Source organism: Lepidochelys olivacea (genome assembly GCF_965140295.1).
Source record: "Lepidochelys olivacea isolate rLepOli2 genome assembly, chromosome: 10".
NCBI classification, from domain to species: domain Eukaryota; kingdom Metazoa; phylum Chordata; order Testudines; family Cheloniidae; genus Lepidochelys; species Lepidochelys olivacea.
In genome coordinates this window covers 80,834,021-80,846,278 of record NC_140420.1, presented here as the reverse complement: position 1 = coordinate 80,846,278, position 12,258 = coordinate 80,834,021, and the positions used below count along the sequence as shown (strand labels likewise).

At 39.7% G+C, this 12,258-nt stretch overlaps 1 protein-coding gene across 1 annotated transcript in view; it reads right to left on the bottom strand.

Annotated features, from left to right (window-relative positions):
* The window catches only part of IQCH (IQ motif containing H), a 106,012-nt gene that overhangs the window by 78,520 nt on the left and 15,234 nt on the right, over positions 1–12,258 (bottom strand). The window contains exons 6-7 of the mRNA XM_084641774.1: positions 2,452–2,563; positions 1,231–1,359 (exon numbers count right to left, since the gene is read on the bottom strand). Of these exons, the coding sequence (XP_084497900.1) occupies positions 1,231–1,359; positions 2,452–2,563 (241 nt within the window). The remainder of the gene's footprint in view (positions 1–1,230; positions 1,360–2,451; positions 2,564–12,258) is intronic.

Genomic DNA, 12,258 nt, shown 5'->3' with positions numbered 1-12,258 from the left:
AAACACCATACAATCAAAATAAAGTGCAATTTCACTGGTAGAAATTGGCCCAGAAGCTATCTTACTTTATTTTGATGTCCAAATAGGTTGCTATTTCCAAAGGATGTAATCCAAATATTAAGTTTTGACCAAACCAGTAATATTTTGGGAGGAAAGTACTAATGATATAACTTTGTCATCAAATACTAATAAAAGCCTAACAGACTGAAGGACAATTACAGATTTGCTATCACAGATGCTGGTATCAGGTTACAGAAAACCGCAGAAATTTTTAATATACATTTTCTAAAGCTAGTGTACCAGCCAACAGTTTTTCCACTTTCCATAATATATTAAAGCAGCTAATCAGTGTAGACTATATACTCCTGAAATGTTTGTCACTTTTAATGCATGTGATTCCATGCTACTGCCACGATAACTCACAGCCCTTGGTTTCATTTTTTGGTCATGTCCATCCATCATGAAGCCTTTCAAATCCAAAGCAACTGCTATTGACTCACTGGTGGACTTGATCATTCCTGCCGTAGGGACCTCAGCCTTTCTATACGGACTTATGCAGCAAGAGAACACTAGTTTTGTGTAGATTCTGTATTCCACAGTTCAGGTCTGGTGTATTTTGGTAGCACTCCTCCTCTGAGTAACTCTCTGATTTTCCTCTAGTTGAGATAGCCAGACACACAGCTCCTTCCAGTGTCTTGGCAAAATCCATTCCCAATCAGATAGCATAAGTCAAGGTTGAATCATGGGCTTTACTCACTACTGAGAACTGAGGGCCAGATTTCAAAGGTATTTAGGCATCTACCAATGCAGATAAGCGTCTAGTAGGATTTTCAGGAGTGTCCTAGTACCGAACTCCTGTTGAAAACTTGGAACTCCAGCCTCAAGAGTGCATCTGAATATAAACTCTGTTGGCTTTGGGGGAGCCTGGAGTAGGGCACAACAGTTGTGCCCCATGATTCCCCAACCGGCAAGCTCTTTTCCAATACATCCACACATCAGATAAGCAGCCTGGATTTGGCCCCTAATCAAAATCTATGGGAGCTGGGGGGCCTGGATGTTTTTGAAAATCCCGGTAAATGCCTATCTGCACTGTTAGATGCCTAAATACCTTTAAAACCTGGCCCTGAGTTCACTGCTTCAGCAGCTCTCTTAAGAGAAAACAAGAGCCTGGGGAATAGAAGGGAAAGTTCAGAATTTAACTGATTAGCATTATCAATCCTTTATCCTTACCTACAGGTGGCTTCTTGCGCTGTTTGCGAAATTCATGGAGAGGAGCTGCTTTGGGTACAACAGGAGGTGACTCAAGTGTAATCTTTGCTGCTGGTGGAATTAGCCTTCGCTCAATTAGATTCAGAATACCTAGAAAATGAAAAACCCTGCTGAACAATGTATATTTAATTTCTTGTTTTATAAAGTTACATGGATCATCTCAGGTTACCTAAAGAAAAATGTTTCACTCTCTTTAAAGGCCTTGTAGCTATTCTTTCCCCAATCATGAAAGACAAGATGTTGTCAACTAGTAATTGTAAAGAAAGAAATTAGATGGAGATTAAGACAAGCCTTTTTGTTTGCTTTAATGAATTCTTCCTCAAGCCAATTGGAACTAGAGGAGCAGTGGTGATCTTTATATGACAAATTCAAGGAAGGCAAACTTTGCCTATAAATAGTGACATACAAATGAAATTTATACTGTACTGGGGCAGTATTATAAACAGGAATTATATGTTTGTGAAATGGCAGGTTTGAGGTACATGTAGTAGAACTACTGAAAAGAAAGACTTGTAAATTACACTGTAATTGCGGCTATGGAATTATTACAAATGATTTGATCCATTTTCTAAATAATCCAAATGCAGCTCCAGTTACAGTCCTGGGGCAACTTCAGGCCCTTTTATTCTGAAGAAACAGGCATTCATAGTGGCCACTTATTTTGATCTTGGTGCAACCACACAGAAAGTCTTCACAGATTTTTCTTTCCAGCAGCAACAAAACTCTGTTTAAGAAGTGGATCGCTGGCTTACAGAAAGCATGTGCTTAATAAACCAACGATGTCCCTTAAATGAACTCTGTTGGTTCTGGGGGAGTCTAGCATGGGGTACAACAGTTGTGCCTCAAGGTTCTCCAACTGGCAAGCTCTTTTCCCATAAATCCATTCACGGGATAAGCAGCCAGGATTTGGCCCTTACCCTTTACTGATGATGATAATGCTTTTCAGTTCTCTTATCAAAGAATCTCAATGCACATTACAAACATTAAATAATGAAGTCTCACAATATTCCTGTGCAGCAGATATTATTATGCCAGTCTGTAAAATGGAGAAGAGTAGAGACGCTAAGTGGCTTGCACAAGGCAGACAAGGTCTTGACTCTCAGCAGACAACATTGCCTTCTTAGAGCTCAGTATTTCATCTTGTTGGCTTAAAAATGACAGGAGTAGGCATCTATGACTGACCTTTCCTTGCATCCCTTTCCAATATAGGTAAGGGAGCATCCATCTGATGAGAGGCAGGCAAAGCCGAGAGGTTACCAACTGTAGGGCCTTTCACTATCTTCTGAGTGCATACCTAAAAACCGACAGAATGATCCTTTAGTAAACCATATTCCTGGTTTTGCAAAGAACTCAGTTTTCTACTTGCATAAAGCTAAATAATAAATACAATTTCTGCTATGAACAGTTTCATTAAGGTTTAATAATGTAACAGTACGGGCACTGATTTTACTGCTTATGAACATGCTGCACTATTGTCTACTGTCATTAGTGTATGTAATTTAAAATAAAGTTAATTAAATCCAATCAATGTCTTGCAATTTCTGCTACACAAAGACAGTGTACTAGTTAATAAAGGAACTGCAAGGACTTTGCTCAATTTTAATGACTATATCATAAACATAGTATCTCTTGACAGAGCAGGCTTTGAATACAGGAAACATGTACACATGCCATGTACTGGAAAGGAAAGGAAGCAGGAGATAGTAGTTGGAAATACGTAAATAGATCCAAAGCAAATTCACCGCACAGAATATTATTGGACTTACGGTATACGTAACTATTTGTAATCAGTGAACATTAATTACTATAGAATGATGGAGTCTGAAGGTACCTTAAAGATAAAGCCTGCATCTTCTAAGTGCCGGTGTGAAGGCACCGTGTTCACGCACACATAATCCTCACATGGCAGTGACATTATAGCTATTATGATAAGTATCCCATATATGGAGCATTGCACAGTGGAAAGTACAGATTTCATAATCTTACATGACTATATACACACACACATACTCAACATCATCACTAACCATTTTGCCTCCCTCTTCAGGTATCATACACATTTTCCATTTCGCACTGGTAAGGATACATCTTGCTATACACTACGGGCCAGATATTGCCATTCTGTGTGCACCAATCTCACCTGAAGCAAATGAGTGTTCAGAGAGGGGAGCAAATGAGCCTCTGATATTGTGCGTGCAACTGTAGGCATGCACTTACTTTGTGCTATTAAACATCACAAATATCCTGATTTGTGACCATAAAACAGATGCTTGCCTATTTCTGCACATGCAAAATTGAACATGCAAACTCAGAGGCCAAGGTTATAACTGGCACTCACATGGAGAAAGACAATACGAGTTGGTCTGATATCTGATCACAGATTTGACAATTATTATTTTCAGGACTAAATTATCACATCTTTGGTCACAAGTCAAGAAAAATGTCAAAGCAAATAGCTGTAATGATGAAAGAGGGAAGGAGAGAAAGAAAGTGCTTTCTAATCTGTTTTAATTTAACATTGTTTCATACCACTGTTCTAAAAATCTGCTGTAATGTTTCAGAATAGAAGATTCAATTTCTAATTATTGGTGAGTTCTATCAATATAAATATAGAAATATCTCCATATGAATGGCTATGCTGAAAGGGTGATATAAAGTGATTTTAAAAACCTCTTAAATACACTACATGTTCTGAGATGTTATTGCAGGTGGATTGGGAGGAATCTATCAAGGAGACAGGAAGATAGTACTGAACATAAAGCCTGAATAATAATGTATGTTGTAGAATCCACTACCTGAAACCCCATGGGTTGTGTTCCCTTCCATACATTACATATCTGAAAACTGCGGTTTATGAGCTTCTTAGGGACAACAATTTAATTAAGTTTGTGAAAAACTTCCCCTTCTTTTGTGAACTCCAGTTTATCCAAATAAATTCCATGTTGCTTGTTCCATTTGGATAAATGGGGCTCTGCTTTATAACTATAAAAACAAAGCTCCAGATCCTCAGCTAGTTTAAATTATGATAGCTCAATTGACTTCAATGGGGCCATGACAATTTACACCAATTGGGGATCTGGCCAAAAGACAGTAAAACCACATCAGCAGAAAATGGCACTGCCTGATTGATTCTAGGGCCAGTAAGGCACAGGTAAATCTAGGGAGTCAAGAAAGTCAGTTTACTATTCTCAACCATCTTGGAGAAGTAAAAGGCAAGCCTGACAGTTCTGAGGCATACAGCACAGTTTATCCAGATTTCCAGAAAGCCTTTGATAAAGTACCCCTGCCAGGTTGCTTCTGAAATCAGAAGTATCTGGGATCCAAGTTAAAATGCAACAATAGATAAAGCTGAGAAAAGTGAAAGCAGAGTTTTGTCAGCAATAACAGGCCGCTCTGAGACTTTACCCATTTGTGACAAATGGCTTAGATGAAGGTTCCAGATATAAACCTGTTAAATTTACCAATGCACAACATAGGAAGGAGAAGAAAATGCTAATCTCAGAGCTGCTCTGCTCAGCAGGCAAAGGACAAATGAAATGAGAAACTTGGTCAATCAGTCTAGTGGATGCACAATATGCTGCTATGAAAGAGAAAAGTCTCCCTCCCTCCCTTTCCAGTAGGCAAGGGCTCAGTGCCTACTAGAACTCCCTCTGGAGCTGATTTTAGAAGCAGTAAGGACGGATTCATCCAGCCTTCCTCATGTGTAGAGAGCAGGGTTGTATGATATGGAGCTTTTGTGAAGGACAGAAGTAAAGGGGGCCAAATCCAAAACAAGAACATTTAGGGACACATTTTCAGCCCAGTGAATGTTCAACTAACCGAGCTGCACATAGAAATGGCTATTTGAAGGCAAAGAACATTTGTTTCTCACCCAATTCATTTCACACATAAAACTGGAGGACAGTGCTGAAAATCTGTTCTTCAGAGTCAATTATTCTACTGTTTGCAAGGTCATAATCCTGTCCTCCTTAAAACTAACTACTACTGTGAAGCCTCCGGTAAACTGCTCACTGATAATGGTTAGACAAGTGACCAGAAAAGACTTCCAATGTTTTATCAGAGGCAAGGCAGATAGCCCACTTATTATTCAGGTTGCTCAACATTTTCTATTACATAACATTTTTTTCAGTTGCTTATAACTTTGCCAGACTTTCACCAGTTGGGCTGAAATTTTCCATGCATAGTGAGTGCCTGCTTCAGGTTGAACTTTTCTGGAAAATTTCTGCCAAAATGATTCAGCCATTTCTTAGGACAAGGCTATGGGAAAATACACGGTTTTGCCCATGCTGAAAAATTCTGGTGTCCTTTTCTTTGAAAAGCTCTAGTGCTCCTATATTTCTGAGAAGGGACTTGACATTTATCAGGAAGCTGATCTTTGTTTCAGTGCCCTTTTGCTATCCCTGTGAAAATCTACCAAAATTTGGCCAAGTTATAAGCCTTGAAAAATCACAGTTTACATATGCTCAAAAGAGATTTCTTAGATTTCAGCAGCTACATTCTCCAAAGATTCCATCCACACTGGGCATGCTGCAGTCAGGGGCTAAGCAGGAGTTTCCCTGCAATAGCAGCTCTGGGCTGCTATGGGCTGTGTCAGATCTGGATGGAAGCAGGGAGCCTGTCTCTCTCCAGTGTTGCCAATGACTTTCCTGCTGGGCCCAGGCAGCATGGAGGAGGAAGCTATCCGATTTGAACACAGAAGGGACAAGAGCCAGACTTGCAAAGGGAGTTAGGGAAGTAGATTAGGACAAGGAGCTGGGTGGTCAGGGGGGTGAAGATAGGACTGAAGGGTGTCAAGCAGAGAGGGACAGTGGGACTAGGAGTTCAAGTGCAGAGGTAGATCAACTGGCTGGGCAAGGAGACTGGGAATGGGAGATGGGGGGAGACTGGGACATTCAACCAGGGAGGTAAATGCATGGGTTGGAGCCATGTGGGGTGGAGGGAGACTGACATTGTTTGAGGAGATGAGGCTGAAGGAAGATTGGGGCTGGCTGAGCGAGGAGACTGGGGACAAAGAGCTGGGAGACTAGAGAGGAACTGGGAATGGATGCACAAGGAGCCTGGAAGTGGGGGAGACCGGGCCAGGGATTCCAGAGGGGTGAGATTAGCATTTGCTGGACAAAGAGTTTGGGACTGAGATGAGAAGCCTGAAGAGTAGAAACTGGGACTGGCTAGGTGAGGAGAATGGGACTGGGACTAGGAGGAAGATGTGGGGAAGGGATAAGAGTGGGACAGGTTGGAGGGTCAGGGTAAGAAGGGGGTCAAGTTTGGGGGAAAACAGGCAGAAGAGCCTGTGCCCACTAGAGAACACGGCCCTCCAGAGCTGGAATGAAACCTCAGAGTCCTGAGTCTCACCATTCCTCTGATGTCAGCAAAGGCCTGTGAAATCCACTGGCTAAGTGTCCCAACACCCCACCCCACCCAACCCATCACGGTGCTGGTCCACACAGAGTATGATAATGTACTACTGCCATCAAGACTCCATTACCTCAAGTGGCAGAGATCTGTGTGGTGGAATTAAACGTTCCAAACCTGCTGCTGAACCATATGGGTGTCAATATGATGCCACATGATAGAGTTTCTGATTTTTCAGTTTGTTTTTTTAAAAGCTTAGGAAATTACACACACATACAAAATTGCATTAAAAGAACAGTATTCAGATAGTACAGTCAAGCCCTCAAAAGTTACGAAATGCCAGAATTAAGGTTGCCTAGACAACCTGTAAAGCGGGGATAATGATACTTATGTTCTTTGTAAAGCACTTTTGGCTCTACTGCCGAATAGTGTTATAAGAGCTAAGTGTTAATAATAATTATTATTATTGTGTATGGCACTTCGTACAATGAGGCCCTGGCCTTGATTTGGGCACTACTGTAACACAAAATAACAACAAAATTAATCAATGTTATAAAAAAGGATAGGCCGTTTTTGAAGATCTGTTCATATTTCTAACTGGGAAATGGAGAGAGATTGAAATATCCAATTTATAATTTCTCCACCCTAATTCATACATAGCATTGCCGATGGCAGACACCAAGAAGGCTGAATTGCACACATGCTTCATTACAGTAAAGATTTTTTAGGGCAGTAACAGATGCACATTTTTGGTTGCGGCTATTATGAAACATTACACTCTAAAGGAACGAGAAGCATGAATCTTTACGTCATTATATTCCAAGAGTAAAAAAATGAGAAATGTGGCAAAGATTAACTTTACACCAGCCAGGATTATAAATGGGTTAATACTGAGCAAAAAAGGGACACACCTATGCTCCCCACTCCCTATATTTAAATCTTGCCAGCAGTGAGTGGTTTTGTTTCCCTGCACGTGGGGACACAATAAAGTATATACTAAAAGAATGGGATTTAATTAAAAAGCAGCTCTCTTTTCAGACCATTGCAATTTTGTGCTGTATCTGTAAAGCAGCATTGATTTTACTGCTGGCCAGATTTACCCTCAGTTTAAATCCTAGTAGATTTTTCATGATAGGCAGCAGTGTGCACCATGTGTGTGTCAATAAATGTATGGAATAAGCTACAAAGGAAAGCAATTGAAGCAGAGAGTATGAGTTCAAGAGAAGCCTAGATTTGTTTCTGGAGGAGGAGGAAATTGAGGAGTAAGGCAAGGAAGCAGGTAGGTGGAATTAAATTTCTGTAAAGTAAAAGGCAGGTGTCAACTAACAGGGCAGATGTAACTCTGTATTTTGAACAGTAGGGTGATTTAGGCTCCCATTTACATTGTGCAACGCCACTGCAATGAAGTTGTTATATCCGGACAACCTGAGCTGAGCTGAACTGACCCAGAATTCTTAATCAGGAAAATTCTATCCAGCCCCGCACACCTCCTCTTTTTTACTAACCCTCTTGCTTTTCCATCACAGCCTCTCTTCACCACAAAGACAGTTCTGCTTATAGAACTGGGTTATGCTCTTTGCTTCAAATGCTCTCCCCTGTAATTAATTCCATGTGACTTCAATCGGGCTGCCCAGAAGCAAGTGAAGGCAGAACGTGCAAGTGTATTTTAAGGCATTAGTTATTTTCCTTTAACTGACTTTTGGCCTGTTTAAAAAATAAACATACAATTAATTAATAGAAAGATAATCCATACCGAAGAAAGTGTCCATGTGCAATTTACTATTGCCATCATTCATTGTTTATATTATTATTCAGTGCTGTATGATTTCATGCTTCAAACAAGCTTTCAGTGGAGTTTCTCCAGAGTTAAAAAGTGACTGTACTAATTCACTGTGTCATCTAGTTACCCACAATCAGTATTATTTATTATTTGTATGGCAGTAGCATCCAAAATGTGCTAGACGTACACATAAAAGGAGGCCCCCCAAAGAGCTTGGCTTGTTTATTAAACTGGTCTTGGGAAGAGAGGCATTCTATAGAACAATTAGCCCCTCAACATACACAAGCTTAACAGGATAAAGAAGGAACATATACAGAGATGGTCAGAATTGTGGGTTTTAATTACATTTGGAGGGCTAAATAATGTCTCCCGTGATGTAGGTGCATGAGAGGGAAAGAAGGTACAGCGACTTCCAGTGCTGGGGAATGCAAATAGAAGTAGATGGCTGGCTGATGCTTCTAGAGAGGATATTCTTGGGCAAGGGCACCATGTGTCCTGCAAACCTCTATGGTTGGACTCGGGGAAGGGAGGTCTGTAAAAGCATTGGTTACACCTGTTCTACAGGCAAGTAAGTGACACTCCTTCCCATGCTCCCCCAAGTCCCGTGGAATGCTTTCAATGGTATAATGTGCCTTATTCTTCACTACCTTGCACGTTGTAAATGACTACTCAAAACTCTTTGTGCATGTTTTACACCCTGGTTGCACAGGTCTAAATGACCAGGCAGCAAAGAATCTGGCCTAATAACTTTTGGTAGTTCACCTCCTCTGTCCACAACACAACTCAGGCTTAGAAGAGCTATAATTGAGCCCTAAACTGTTTAAAAGAGTTGATTAGAATTTAAGAGATGTTCCTCCAGGAGTAATATCTTCTAGTAAAGCATGTTACAAACATTATGATTCAGCAAGTATATTTTTATGGAGTCAGCAGACAGTGTGCTTGCTTGTGATGAGTGCTTTTAAAGTACTTTCAAAGGCTAGCAGCGAGCACTTCATTTGTAGTGCAGACTAAGATTTGCTCTGTATAATGTGCCTGGAGTGTGTCGCAAAAGTACTTTTTCATCTCAAGCACTTCTGAGTATAATTAACCATGAGAAAAACATGAGAAAAACAATTCTATTTGCCTTTTAAAAGTGTGTTTCTCTTGTGGATACAGCTGTCTCACTCTATATGGTATTTATTCTTTGCTTCATTTTAAATGGAATACTTGTTTTAATGCAGCAAGAATTTTCCCATCACTATTTCCTTTGTTAAAAACACAGCCATATTTAGTGAGAGAGAGAGAGAGAGAGAGACAGACACGTCTCTGTAGTGACGTGATAGTTAAGGCTGCATTGAAATCCGCACTTGAAGCACACCTAAAATCTGTCTGTTTCACAGTGTAATGATTAAGAGTCAAATTATCTACTGGTGTAAATCTACTGACTTTTACGGAGGAATGCAAGTAGAGACTTTGATTGTGAATTTTGCCTCCATACTTGTCACAATGGGCCTGACTCTCCACTCTGTTGCACCAGTTTTACACTAGTGGAGTGAAGAATCAGGTCCAGTAATTCTTCGAAGGACAATTTAATTTTCCATGTAATTTTAAAAAAAAAAAAAGTTATTAACCCCACCCCATACTGTAACTTCCTCATTACAAATTAACAGCAATCACTAACACCGCGGGTCACCCATTCACACACATTTGCCTAAACATTACAGAAAAACATATTTTGCAGCCACCATTTGCAATCTGACACCAGACCTCATATACATATGTACACCTATTCTAAGGCACATAGGATGTAATTTATGAAACCATAGAAATTCTATATTAATAATCAAAACACATGAATATACATGGTTGGTGATCAAAGGGACCTGCTGGCTGTTCAGGAGGAGGGTGGAGGATATGTGGGCTGTGAATGATGGAATGAAGTTAATTCAAACTGTGGAAAAACTCATGATAGGGTGCTGAGTGAAGTAACTACCTATTTCCCCAGATTTTTTTTGTATGGTTTGCACAGTTAGGATGTACAGTCTTAATAACTTAGCCTCTAAGCTCACAAGTTTTTCTGTGTGAATATGTATGTGCTAAGCAATGGAGCTAGAGGCATAGCATTGGAGAATAGAAGGTGAAGCTGCAGTGTTCCACCAGCCTCCATGATTTAAAAAAAAAAAAAAAGCCATTCTGACAAACAAGCCAAATAATCTTAATATTTTTAAAAACTGTTTTCAAATGACCTCATTCTTCTCCTCTATTCACCATGAAGTGGCATGTGGAATCCAAACTCGCACTGAATTCAGTAGAGCCATTGTAATGTGATAAGTGCTCAAAAAAGTATGATTGTCTTTGTAAAAACGTCAGAAATAAATGATTTTTTAAGGGGTTTGTCTGCTGAAATTCTGAGTTTTCAGGGTTTGAAAATTATCTCAAACATTCAAGTTTGCCCTTCTTATTCTAACGTACACACTCTAGTATAGACTGTGGGTGATGATAAACAGGAGCTTTTATGTATACAGGGTGATATAAACTCTGTTTTACGTGGACAGCCCAACACAACCTTAAATATGGAACTGCCAGGGCTTCTTCATAATAATATAGCAGATCTATTCTGAATTTCCTTTGGGTCCTCTAAAGAGATAGCTCTGAACTCCCTTTACTTGAAAAATCAGCACTGTTCCTTTAAACTATTATCAAAGAAACGATAGCTGATGGCTTACTACTAGCTTTCCCAAAATCTACCTCTGTCAAAATTCTGCCATAGCAGGTGTGAAAGAGAATAGATGCAGAACTTCAGTGAATACCACATCTGTTTTTTGAAAAAGAGAACAGAAGCAGCACAGAAGGAAGTAAGAGAGATAATTGCTGGCTTGAACTACAATACATTTTACTTGTGGGCAAAGGGCCAGCTTACACCAAGCAGAATATGCAGGCCCATCTTATTGGAATTCAGGGGTGGGCCTCCATTCATGTCCGGAGACAGCTGTAAACCAGCAGCCCATAGCATCGCAATCAGGCACTGAGTTTTCTCAAGGAATGCTGATATGTACAGAAGCAGCTTCGGTGGCTCCGACTGCACCCTGCCTAGCAAAATGACAGTCAATCTCTGATTCCAGATGACAAGAACTGGATAAAAACTTAAAACAAATGGTGACCTTTCAAAAGATTAATTTGTTTACCAACAAAATGTTCTCTGTTTGTCATCTGAGATGGGGGTGACCTTCACATTCCCATTTCTAGGTTGAAAGGATGCTGACTGTAGTCATCTGTTAAGTTAACTCCATCTCACCAATTATTCTCTTTTTTATTTTTAGAGGCAACAATTCATGTGCTTCTTAGTATGGTTTACAAATCCAACAAGCTCATTTGGAATTACTGTCATGTAAAATCAATTTGTTTAAATCTAATTCTGCTACCAATGCCAAATTATGTTTTGACTGTAATTGTTGTCATATGCATGGGCTTAAAATACAACTGGGTTTTGAGGTCTTTTGTTCCTTTCTTTCTTCTGTTTGTCCTTCTAATAATTTGAAATTAACAGAATTGCCACACTTAGCATTACTTTATAATTATGGAAATATATATGCTTTTAGTGAGAGAGTATAAGATTAGCATCAACACACAAACACACACACACACGGAAAAGAGTGAATAATGAAACGGTGATGGATACTGCTGCAATTGGAGGAAGTTAGTGTAAAACAATGAATATGATGTGACTTATAAAAAAGAGAAATCGAAGTATTAAATTATACCTCATGAATAAATTAAAAGGTTCTAAGTTTACATTACATTATATATTTATTTAGATGGAAACTGGGACCAAAGTGCCAGTATAATTCTATAGCAGCACAGCGATCCTAGGAAAACCC